Source organism: Benincasa hispida, chromosome 11, assembly GCF_027475165.1.
Source record: "Benincasa hispida cultivar pf3 chromosome 11, pf3_genome.v1.1, whole genome shotgun sequence".
Taxonomy (NCBI): domain Eukaryota; kingdom Viridiplantae; phylum Streptophyta; class Magnoliopsida; order Cucurbitales; family Cucurbitaceae; genus Benincasa; species Benincasa hispida.
The window spans coordinates 62,836,335-62,849,530 of record NC_143488.1 but is presented as its reverse complement, the minus strand read 5'-3'; the positions used below and the strand labels follow the sequence as shown (position 1 = coordinate 62,849,530).

At 35.8% G+C, this 13,196-nt stretch overlaps 1 protein-coding gene across 2 annotated transcripts; it reads left to right on the top strand.

Annotated features, from left to right (window-relative positions):
* Positions 1-4,537: 4,537 nt before the first annotated feature.
* On the top strand, positions 4,538-11,382 carry LOC120091413 (serine/threonine-protein kinase ATG1c-like). 2 transcript variants are annotated; one of them, XM_039049433.2, is made up of 13 exons: positions 4,538-5,164; positions 5,902-6,022; positions 6,133-6,191; positions 6,456-6,520; positions 6,840-6,933; positions 7,050-7,130; positions 7,228-7,336; positions 7,802-7,874; positions 7,956-8,332; positions 8,440-8,783; positions 9,574-9,868; positions 10,671-10,741; positions 10,922-11,382. In XM_039049433.2, the coding sequence occupies exons 1-13, from the start codon at positions 4,922-4,924 to the stop codon at positions 11,159-11,161; spliced, it is 2,172 nt and encodes a 723-aa protein (XP_038905361.1). In that variant the 5' UTR covers positions 4,538-4,921; the 3' UTR covers positions 11,162-11,382. The 2 variants fall into 2 exon arrangements, with proteins under 2 accessions (XP_038905361.1, XP_090163767.1); XM_090307641.1 differs by having other exon boundaries at positions 4,709-5,830.
* The last annotated feature ends 1,814 nt before the right edge of the window (positions 11,383-13,196 follow it).

Here is a 13,196-nt window from a genome sequence, read left to right as displayed (position 1 = left end):
TGGCGCATGCTTTTTGTCATCATTCTAAACCTATGGGTCCGTATTGAGCATTTCGTTCTCTAGAAAGCGCACAAAAATAGCCGTTTGGGACACCAAATAAACTATGTTCCCAAAACCATTTGGCGCACGACTTTTTTTTCATCGTTCTAAACTCCTAGGTCCATTTTGGGCGTTTCGCCCGACAGACAGTTCGCGCACAAAAATTGGGCTTAAGGGCAGCCCCGCTACCCCAAGGAGCTGTTTGGGGCACTAAATGAGCTTCGTTCCCAAAACCGTTTAGCGCATGATTTTGTTTCATCGTTCTGAATCCCTGGGTTTGTTTTAGAGGTTTCGCCCGACAAAAAGTACGGGCACAAAAATTAGGTTTCAGGATAGCCTTGCCGACCCTAAAGCCATTTGGACCACTAAAAGAGCTCCGTTCCCAAAATCGTCTGGTTCACAACGTTTTTTCATCGTTATGAACCATTGGCTCCGTTCCCAAGGCCGTTTGGGCCACCATAGTGGAGATTTCCAACTTCTGGAAATCTCCACTTTGAATTTATCAAATTTGGTTTTGTTTTCAAAATTGTTTTCTAAAACTAATTTTCAAATAAACCTATTTTATTTGTATTATTAGTTATATATATGTATATATATAAATTAATTCAATATATAACTTAATTCAATTAATTAACTTTTATATAAAACTAATTAATTAAACCTTTTGATAAATTTTGTTAATTTAATATCTAATATTAAATTAATAAAAAAACAATTCCATCATAATGAAATTAATTTTATACAATTAATATTTAAATCATATTTCAAACATTAATCGATTCTCCAATTTTGTTTAATTTCGATAAAATTAAACATTTCAATTGTATCGAATACAATAAATAGAAACCCTAATTGAATTTGAACATTTCAAATTCTAAACCCTAATTTCAAATCTTATCAAGATTACTCAATTTACTAATCCAAATTACGAGCTAGTAGAGAGACCTTATGGACCTACAGATCATAAGTTCCAATGACTTGTAATTAATTGGTTAAACTCTTTAAACCAAATTATATACTATTCGTTAACTATCTAGACATTCCACTATAGCTCGATAGTTGCACTCTTCTCACTATAGATATATTTCTGTCCATTTTAACCATAATCAGTAAGTCAATCTTTCACAGGTCGTTTGTATTTACAGTTGGGTCAAATATTACCGTTTTACCCCTGTAAATACATCTTGCTCCTTAAGCTCCCACTGATCCTCCATTGAACAATTGATTTATAGTCCAACTTATAAATCATAACCTTCTCTTCCATGAGAGGGCAGGGCCCCGTTGTTCAAGACAAGGCATTAGCGCTTAAAAGAACAACCCATCTGCTAACCCTAAATCAGGTAGGAGTGAATTCCATATTGCAAAGTTGTGTCCTCAGCTATCTATTCGATCTTATCCCCAAAATGAGAGGCTTATTGAGCAGTGTCATTGGACTACTCTCACCTATGCAGATCAAAGGATAATCTCAAATAAACAGAAGTTCATAGTTAGCTCAGGATTAAGATCGAGTTACCCTAGATCATTTGAGTTTGAGATAGTCAGTTTTAACAGTAAACGGTTGTTATAAAGAAAAGTGACTATTTCGAGGTTTGGTCTTATGCAAACTCATTGCACAGGATGTCCCCACTCACATGTCTCTACATAAATGATTTTCAGATCACATCATTTATATCACTATACAAAATGGGTCGCATCCAATAGTGTCACCAGGATGAGGTACCCAATTTCATCCGTATACTTATGCCATTTTGGCTACATACTAAAAGTTGATCAATTTTTATGTCGCCACATAAAGTTTAAAGTATTCATATTATAGCCATGGATTCATTTATTGGATTTTCATAGAAGGATGTGATATCAAGAGTAATTTATTGAATAAAAAACTCAATAACATTTTTATTAATAAATAGAATATGTTAACAACAATTACAAACTATAAGTTTAGGACATTCCAAACAACAAATTTTTCTCATCGTTCTAAACCCTTGGGTCCGTTTTGGGCGTTTTGCCCGGCGGAAAGTTCGTGCACAAAAATTGAGCCCCAGTGCAGCCCCGCCGGCCTTGAGAGCCGTTTGGGGCACGAAATGAGCTCTGTTCCCAAAATCGTCTGGTGCACGATGTTTTTTCATCATTCTTTGTCTATTTTGGATGTTTCGCCCGGCAGAAAGTTCGCGCATAAAAATTGGACCCAAAGGTAGCCTCGCCGGCCCGGGGAGCCGTTTGGGGCACCAAATGAGCTCCGTTCCCAAAACTGTCTGGTGCATGACTTTTTCTCTTTGGTTCTGAACCCTTGGGTCCATTTTGGGTGTTTTGCCCAGTGGAAAGTTTGAGCACAAAAATTGGGCCTTGAGGTAGCCAGGTTAAGCCCAAGACCATTTGGGGCACCAAATGAGCTCCGTTACCAAAAATGTTAGGCACATGGCTTTTTGTCATCGTTTTGAACCCCTGGGTCAGTTTTGAGTATTTCGCCCAGCGAAAAGTTCGAGCACAAAAATTGGGCCCCGAGGCAGCCCCGTCAGGCCTAGGCTGTTTAGGACACCAGTTGAGCTTCGTTCCAAAAAAGGTCTGGCACATGGCCCCAGGACTGTCCCGCCAACCTTGGGAGCTGTTTGGGACACGACGAAATAAGCTTTGTTCCCAATACCGTCTGGCTATTGTAGCTCATTTATGCTTGCCTCAAGGTATGAGCAAGCTACGTGAAACTGTTCCCCAGACATAAAGGACAGTCACGTACTCCCACTTCAGCTAAGTGGTACCAATTGCCATCTTTTTCAATCCTGAACGCCTGTTCTTGAAGAAGACAAAATCTACAAATGGTTTGACTCATTCTTTCAAACTTGCTGCTAAGTCGTAGACTTTATCTTTGACATTAGCAACTACTTTGGTCTGCTACTTTGATGCCCTTATTCGCCTAGACGACTTCATTAATCCATTCGATTGACTGTCTGACAATTGCGGATTTGTGATAGCCATTAACTTTTTCTCTCGAACTTCCTAATTGCTTATGAACCGATGGACCTTGATCTAACTGATCAACATTAGCTATCATTGCTGCTGGCCTAACTATATCTCTATACCTGCCATCTGCAACTTTAACTGACATCCACCATCTATCTAATCCTTTTATAACACTAAACCGACAATAATACAGTGTGGAATTTCTATGATCAACTGCCACTACCTAGGAACCTAACTTGAGTTTACACTAGTGGCTGCCAAATTCATAATTGTAATTTTCATCATCCAATTTATCAATAGAGATGAGATTTATCTTCATCCTAGGCACAAACATGATATCTCGTAGTATTAACTTGTCTCCACACTCCTTCAGATTAATATTCCCAATCCCAACAATTTTGGAAACTCTACCATCCTCACTAGACCACGATATCCTGTTGTGAAAGATGTGAATAGACTCCTATCTGAAGCTATATGTACGGACATTGTACTATCAATTATCCATTCAAATGAGTGGCTACTATTTTGTGTATTACTCTCAACACATGCACAACTAGACTTATCGTTACTTTTTTAGTTTCAACCTAATTTACCTCATGTTTTCGTTTCTAATTCTCTTCTAGTTTTCTACACTGATTTTTGAAGTGACATTTCTTACAATAGCGAAAGCCCTCTATCTCCTTATCCATATTCTTGCACTCTTTCTCCTTATCTATAAGTGGAAGAGTGTGTAAATTTATGTACTTATGATAATTTAGGGTTTAAATCGATACAATTATTAATTCGGAGTTTAAATTCATATAACTGCAAAATTTAGAGTTATAAATTGTTATTTGTTCTAAATCGATGCATATTAGATCCCACATATCAAGGAAAAATTTTGTAAATTTCGTGGAGGCGTTTCAAATTTTCTTTTTCTTTTTTTTTTTTTAATTTTTTTTAATTTTTTTAAAGTTTACTATTACGGGATGTATTGAATTTACTATTTATAAAATCTAAAGGTAAGGATTTAAAATTGAAAAGTGTAGGATTAATCCTTTAAAAACAATATTAACGAGTATTGGAAAACTTAAAATTAATTAAAATTGATTTGAAAAGTTTTTAAAATAATGATAATCTATTTTGAAGTATTTTTAAAAGCATTTTTGGACCATGATGATGATATTGTATGGGTATACATATCATAGAGTTAGAGTTTGAATTTGTGGTCAAAATTAGAATTCTTCAGTAAAAAGAAAAAAGGAACTTGCTTTTTTTTTTTTTTTTTTTTTTTTGTGAGATAAAGATATTCCAACTTATAACAATAAAAAAGTAATGTCAGTCTTAAGTGACGTTACGAAAGTTTCAATCTACCCAAAGAATTTGGTCGGAAAAGTAGGCCAAGACGACAAAATGTGGAAGCAAAATCCCAATTCCTTCAAGAGTCTCAATACCGTTCGATTGGGAGAGCACACCAACGAAACGGTGGAGCTAGCCATAGGGTAGGATTGCCCTACTGCCCCTCTTTTTTTTTAATCAAATAATCCAATAATCTAACCTTGTGTTTCAGTTCAATCGAAAAATTAAAAAAGGCGCCATCAAACCAAGGAACTCGCTGATCATTAGCAATCAGCAATTAAAAAAATTCAAATCCCACGTTAAAAAAATGCATTATTGTTACAAGCCAAATTAATCATCAATTAATGTCTCTTATGCTTTAAACAAAGCCTCCATCATCAACCACCCCCCCTCTCTCTCTTTTCTTCGTTCTCTATTTTTCGCTCTAGCTCCACGTTTCATTTCAAACTAGGATTTTGATTTGATCCGTTTGGAAATCCGTGCACGGTTCTTCTAATTTCATCTTCAAGCTGCAGCTTCGCTGGTTGAGAGGAGTTTTGTTCCGGTTTCTGTGTATTGGGATTTGAATCTGCTAGGGCTTTGTCGTATGGCTCATTCTACAGGGAGAACTCGGGTCGTGGCGGATTATTTGGTTGGTCGGCAAATTGGGTCCGGTTCATTCTCGGTGGTGTGGCATGCTAGACATCGAGTTCATGGAACGGAGGTGGCGATCAAGGAAATTTCCATGAGCCGGCTCAGCAAGAAATTGCAGGATAGTCTCATGTCCGAGATCTTTATCTTGAAGAGGATTAATCATCCTAATATCATCCGATTGTTCGATATTATAGAGGTCAGTGTTTACTTCTTCAAGTTCTATGTGGTTGCTTAGAAAACATTTAGATGGTGTTGAAAAGTTCATGTTTTACTCTGCATTTGTTCTCGAACTTGTGGCCCTACGGACGCTCTAAATTAAATTGCAAGGATAAGAAACACGTTTTTACAAGATTGTGCTTGGTTTTTGTTGATGTTAAACGCTTCTGAGCACATTGTACTGAGAAGGGTTGTTCATGTTTCGGGTTCAAATTTTAAATTAACCCCTGATGTAGAAGGCAGGTGGTCGATAAGAATTCTTGGAACGTTGCCGAGATACACTGTTATTTATGAACCTTTGCAATATGCAATTGATCTTGCATGCTAACTATAATAAGATGGAGTTGGAGGGAAATGTTTTATTTTTTTCAACTTGTTCAGCTTCCTCGCTTCATAGGTGGAATACGGAGCAATTTCTTGGCTGAGCGGATATGGTTTTGGGTAAAAAAGGGCTGGAGGGTCCAATGTATGTCATCATTTATAGGAAGTTAGCATTTTTTTTTTTCCACTTCATGGAAATCCATTGCACCAGTTCATGCAATCTTACCTGGAACATTATGGTTTTCATTTCTTATTTGTTATTTGGGAGAGGATTTGGAGAGGAGGTCGTAGGAGTGATTTTTGAGCCCTTCACAATCTTCATCAGGTGAAAAAGAAGACTTGAAAGAAATTTATAGTGTTCTTTCGGCTTTTGTTAAGACAGTTATCTCCATTCAGGTTCCTGGGAAGATACATCTAGTACTGGAGTACTGCAAAGGTGGTGACCTTTCCTTTTACATCCAGCAGCGCCATGGAAGAATCCCTGAAGCAATTGCTAAGTACTTCATGCAGCAGCTTGGTACATTTAACCCCCTTTTTTTTCCTTTTTTATCTTTGGGTTTGGGATGTGTGGTGGGATTTTTGCATCTTCCTTGAAATATTGGTAAGAGATATTCTTGTGAATGGCAGCGGCTGGCTTAAAAATCCTCCGTGACAATAATCTTATACACAGAGATCTTAAACCACAGGTAAGACATTTAGTAAACTCCATTTTAAAGTTTTGTTGGGCTTATGCATATCATAGCAAGATAACAACGGCAAATTAGCATTGTGGAATGCTGGGGGGTTTTTCTATATGAATAAAAAGGACGAGTGGTGTTTATTATGGCCAAATGTCCAACCTCTATGTGTCACTTTTTTTGTTTTTTTAATAAATATTCATGTTTCTGATGGGCGAGTCTGCTGTTTAATTGTTCCATTTTTGATATGCCTCAACTTTTTTTGGGGGGCAGAATCTCCTGCTTTCTACAAGTGGCGACAATTCAGTTTTGAAGATTGCTGATTTTGGATTTGCAAGGTAGAACAGGTTCTCCCCCCCTTTTTACCTCGACAAATTTATTTATTTTTTATTTTCGTACTATGAAATGGAACTATGTAATGTTTTTGTACTTCTCCGCTCATATTCACATCCAGAAGAGCAAGAGAAAGATAGTTGTGAATATCTGTTATCAGTCTCACCAGAGAAGTACTTCACTTATCATCAAGATAAAGATTGTAGCTTAAAATAATGTTGGTATTTAAGTTTGTGTTGCTCCCTATTGAAATTTATTATGTCCGTGTCAGATTCTCCTATGATCCTGTCATCTGAGCACTATGTTCTCCTATTTCTTTTATAGATCTCTGCAACCTAGAGGACTTGCAGAAACCTTGTGTGGCTCACCACTCTACATGGCTCCGGAGATCATGCAACTCCAGAAATATGATGCTAAGGTAATGCCGATGCATTTGCATTCCTTTTGAATTTGTTATATGTTTTAAAAGAAAGAAAAGAAGAGTCTTTATATGCAATCAAACTTTATTCTATTAACCGTGAACCGCCTACGCAGGCAGATCTCTGGAGTGTTGGTGCTATATTATTCCAGCTTGTAACAGGAAGAACTCCATTCACAGGAAACAACCAAATACAGGTACAGATAGTTTTATGTTTTCTTTTTTTGCATGCCTAGAGTGCTTCATTATTGCCTAGTACCATCTCATACTATATTTTTATTATGAATTTGGCAGTTGCTCCAGAACATTGTCAAATCAACCGAATTACAGTTCCCTTCGGATATTAATGACTTGAGTTTTGACTGCAAGGATTTGTGCAGGAAATTACTGCGTCGTAATCCAGGTATAGAACTTGTTTGAAAACTTGGTTCTCTGACTTTTTTAGTGCATTGCCACATCTTGGGTTTTGCCATCTGAAGAATGAATGAGTGCTGCAGTATGATGAAATATCTGTGTCTTTCCATAAAAATGAAATAGAGTATGACGTGAATATTACTCACTTTTCCTGAATTTGCTGAATATGCTTGCCTGAATTCTCCCTCTTTTATTGGCTGCAATTCCCTCCTGTTACCAGCTTTTTAGTAGCTCTAGTAGACATTTCTTGACTTATGTTATATGGAAAAGAAACGTGCAAACTTCTTTGAACACCAGTTGTACAAGTGTAATTCTCATTCATTTGTACATTGATTTGATGGAATTAAACTCTTACATTTTGTATTACATGCCTATATTTATGCTAAGCTCCTATTAACTTTGTAGGATTTCTTCTCATTTAGTTCTATTCTGCTCATTGTCATTTTATATTTAGTGGAGCGATTGACATTTGAAGAATTTTTTAAGCATCCCTTTCTGTGTGCAAATCAACCTGATGAATCATTGAGGTAAGTAAACAAAGATCTCCAATTTTTTCGATCTATGTTTATGTTATCAAAATAATAGAATTTAAATCCACATCCTTACAGAAGTAAGAGGTCATCGAGATTACTGGATGAATTTCCTTTTTCAGAATCTGATCCTGCTAGTAAAATGGAGGAAAATTCACAAGATGATTATCTACCTTTCTCTCTAGATGACGATTCTAGTGGTCCTGAAGGAAGTCCATCCTCTATAAGGAATAGGTCGTCAGTGAAGTCTACTTATGGATTTTCCCCTGATAAAAAAGTTAATAGAGGGACCAGAGATACTACTTCCAGGTACAGCAGCATTCCAGATAAAATGGAAAGTGCTACTCTGATTTCGGATACTCGTGTTCAGTTGGAAAGAGATGTACACTCTGATAGAAGTTTGAACGATGTGTTGAGATCTGTGAACCGACGATCAGTGAATAATCGGCCTAGAGGTATGAAGTATATTGTTTCTCATCATCTTTCTGGGATTTATTTGTCTAGATCCAGAATGTCTTACTATTGTATTTTTTCCCCTTAAATTCTATTTCCTGAATCACAGTTGTGGATTCACTGGAGCCGATTGATCAAGATTATGTTATTGTGTCTGGACCCCCCATGGATGATGCCTCATCTACCTTGGCAAGTGGTTCCAAGCCAATTCCTTCTCGCAAATCACAGAGTCCTCAAACATCAATAAGTTTAGGTTCCGCATTGACTGCACCAATGCCTATCATTGGCAGAGCTACTAGCAGCTACCGAATGGGAAGCTTGGGAAGTCAAAGTTCTGCTCCGGGGTCAATGGATATGGAAGATACTTTGGAACAGCCATCTGCAAATTCCAGGGCAAGGGTCAAGTCATTGCAGCAGTCTGCATCTACCATTACAGAATTAGTGAAAGAAAAGGTAAGTCAATTCTACTTGCAGCAATTAAATTCTTTCTTTTACCATCCAGTTGTGAAATCTGAGAGATGTTATCTTTTCTGCTTGGAGGGCGGTGGGGAGAGAAATAAGATATCTGACTATCTGAGATAAATATATTTATATTTTCATAAGAACTATCTGTCTGAGATATATTATAAACAAAGGGTGGAGTGGTTAGGTTATTCCCCTTAAACATCCTCTCTCTCATAGAGGACGCATCTCCTGGAGCCAGACTTCATTTTTCAGTTTCCTGGTCAAGACTCAAGACTGGAGGAAGCAAATATCCTATGTACTTTGTTATTATTATATAATATATAAAATATGTTAAGAGCAATATGATCAAAAAATGGAGTGAAAGGTTATTCCATTTATATTTGGTCTCTCTCTCTCTCTCATTTAGAACGCATCTTTTAGAGTCAACGTTATTTTCCAGTCTCCTGCTTAAGACTGGAGGATGCAACCCAATGCACAAAATTGTTACAAATTATCATGTTTCTCCCAGTTGTTTAACAGATTTCCTCATGTATTTCTGTTTGCCATGCCAAGCGCCTCTTTTTCATTCTCATAATTCCACGCATGAGTAATTAGAATTTAATAGTTAAGAAAATAGTAAAGTATATTCTGTTCCCTACTTACGATAGAAGCTAAGTATTATATCATAACGTTGCATTATTGTTGGATTAGTATTCAAATGAATATTTTTTCTCCTTCTTGGATGTGCCTATACACGGACTGGCATAAGAAATTTACAGTGTCATATTTCTTTAAAAAGATCACTGCAGGTAGACAACTTGAAGCATTCTCAATTCAGCTTGTTATTCTTGCAATATGGAAAAAAGCTCTGGACATATGCCATACGCAGGCTGCTTCAGCTTTAGAAGGAAGTCCAGGCCAAGGCTCTGCAGAATATAGGAGAAGCCTTAGCAAGAAGCAAGGAAGTTCTCTTGGAAAGGAATCTCGTCTTAGTGTTAACTCACATCAGCCAGTGGATATCTCTTCTCAAATTGAGAGGGAGTTTCTTCGGGAAGTTGAATATGCTGAAGAACTTGCCAAGGTTGTTGAGCCTGGTAAGTTTTTGACTGTGAAATCTTCCCACTGATACTGAAAGGGTCTTATAGGATTGTAATTCATTTGCCAGCCTTGCAGTTAGCTGATCTAAAATTCAGACAAAACACCCAAGCTACAGAACCCCAAAATTCAACCATAAACCATAAAGCCCCCATCTCAACCCAACACACACACACCAACAATAAATAAACCTAATATAATGCAACAGTATAATGTGTGCCTTTCAGAATTAATTGGAATGCAACAGTGCAGAATCTAAGAAGCACATCTTAGTTTGGCTAGCATGTTTATGTCCGATATGTCTTGGACACTCCGATACATGTTGGACACATATCGGACATTTGTTAGTGCGACAAATGGTGTTAGACATGCATAGAACACTTGTTACGTAGACTAAAAATACATATATGACAAAAATAATAACTTTTGAGTGTGAAATACATCAAGCCAAGTCTTTTTAAGCATATAAATGCATCAACCCATTTACGTTGAATTTTATTTTAGTATGAAAATGATGTATATTTTTAAAAATGTATATTTTAATAAACATGTCCTTGCCATGTCGTGTCCTAGATATTTAAAATATGCTGTGTCGCTTTGTCCGTATCGTGCCATATCCGTATCTGTGCTTCTTAGGTGCAAATCTTATGCATGTTTTCTTTTCCTGTAACACCTGCATAACAGAGACTCAATTTGTCCCCATCTGCTATGAATTGTTATTGGTCTTGATATTGCAAGCATATAATGAGAGTGATTTCAAGAGAGAGAAAGCTCACTTCGTTTTGTTACCTATGATTATAGGTAATACAGAAATGCCAGATGCAATAGAGACAGTATTTCAATCAGCCCTCGCTTTTGGGAGGCATGGAGGCGTGAGTACTCAGAGTCCTGATATGCATGAAATTTGTATCATCAGTTGTGCTGTTTAATCTATAGAATATAAAAGATAAATCCTATTATGATATCATCATTGTGTTCCTTTGTTAGTAACAGTCAAGGATGCGATAGTCTTGTTTGGCTGATTTCTGGATGTAATGTGTGGATTGACACAGGTGGAGGAGCTCATGGGTGAAATGGAAAGTGCAGCTGCCTTGTATTCGAAAGCTGCACAATTACTGGTTTTCCTTCTTGTGGAAGCACCATCTCTCATTCTAAATCCACCATTTTCACTTACAAATTCCGACCGATTCAGGCTGCAAAATTACATTGATATTCTTTATAACAGGCAAGGTTACTTAAGGTCTCAAAGATTGGCTCTTTTGAAGTGCGAGAGTCAACAAAGTCCTCCCTGAAAAAAGAAGCCAAAAACTTCTATTCTGTTCAGCAAGGAGCACTGTGTTGTGTAAAATCATTTCTTTGTACAGTGTAAACACTATTGACTATTCTTTTGAGTGATATGGAGGAGGTGGGGGCTGTGTTTCTTGGGGTGATTGGATCTCGACAAGACTTATGCAAAGCTCTCGACTCTTTGTATTAGTGGCCATAAAGCATGGTGTTCAAATTCATTTCATCACTCGTTGTCTCGGCTGTCTTGAGGTACATAACATCATAGATACTTCAATTTCAACAATTCTTTCATAGATTTTTTGGCTATATCATAAATATTCTTGAATTTTGCCATTTTTTAAAAAATTTAGAAGTAATAATATTAACTTTTTGACCTTTTTATAAACCTATCAAAACTACCTTTGGAGTAGAAATCTTTTAGAATTTTGAATAGAAATTGAGACTTAGAACGGCAATGATCTAGAATGATGTGTTAGATCTCAATTTACGACATAAGTCATTGCTACACCATCCAATGATCCAATTTTTATTTAAAATTCTAAATAATTTCTACTTCAAGTGTAGTTTTGAAATGTTTGTGAGAGATGAGGATAATATTGCATTTAAAAGTGTTTTTTTTTAAAAAAAACAAATGGCAAAGTATAGGATGTTTATTTTTTCTTTTTTAGAAAAATGTAACCGGCTTTTCAAGGACTAGTTTTGCATCATTTGATTATGAAAATTTTAAAAACTCTCGATTGCATGCCAACATGAATATTATTCAGCTGTAATAGAATTTTTACTATCGACCTTGAGACTAGAGGTTTGATTCTCTCGAATAAAAAAAAAAAAACTGACGACTTTGTAGGTGAGGTTGGAAAAGTGTTTCTCACGTTTCCCTTTTAGAAAGTAGATTATTTATCTGAGTAATTGGTAGATTGACCTGAAAAATTAGGCCAAAACGTTTATTTGACATGGTTTTTCAAATAAGGTTTTATAACCCTTTCAAAAAAATTTTAATAATTTTTTTTTTCTTATTTTCTCAACTCTCCAAGCTTTCTTGTCTTCTTCCTCCCGTCTTCTTTCTCTGTTGTCCCTTTCCTGTATTTTGCTTCCGAGACGGCAACGAGTGAAGTTCTTCTTTTGGCAATGTCCGACGGTCAACGATAATATGCGTAGTTTTTTTCAAATGCTAAATGAACCAAGGTTAAGAAAACTTTCCAGAGTTGAGAGAGAGAGTGAGCAAGAAGGAGAAAAGCAAAAGATAATTCGAAAAAAGTTTGGTAATGCCTAACAAAAGATTTAAAAACTTTCTTTTAAGAAAAATTGTTCCAATTTCACTTTTCTAAAAAATTTTAGACCATCCTACAAAAATTCCAATATACTCGTGGAAAAAGAATAGGATCTGCCAGGGAATGACTATTTCAGTTAATAAAAAACACCAAAAAGAGTAGGAAAAAGAAAAAAAAAGACTCGGGTCAATGTCAATAATATTCTTCAAAAAAATGCAACATAAAAATAAATGTACAGAAACTAAACTAATTTTAAACATGATCATTTTGTTTTGAGTTATTCTATGTATAAAAAATGGTAATCTATATAATATCAAATAGTATTTGCTAGTTGGGATGTTTTTTTATTTTGACAATGGAACGTTTTCCCCTTTAAATGGATATCGTTCATCATTTCATTAAGGATATTTGTAATAGATAGTAGAATAAGAGAACAAACATTTCATTAAGAATATCATCATTTCTTTCACTTCTTCGGTTTTTGCTTCTTTTTTTCTATTTAATTTTCTTTCAATTTTTGCTTCTTCTCTTTCTCTTATTTTTAAAATTTTTCTTTCCTTTATTTGAATTTTTTCTTCTTCCTTTTTTTTCCCACAAGAATTATGAGGTTAGTTTTGTACCAAAAACTTGAAAGTACTCAATTCATAAGTGACTTAGCACCAACAAGTCAATTATCAAGTTTGATTATTATAATAAATAATAAATATAAATAACAAATGAAAGTCTATCAGTGATAGCCACTAATATTTTCTATATTGATAGCTTAATC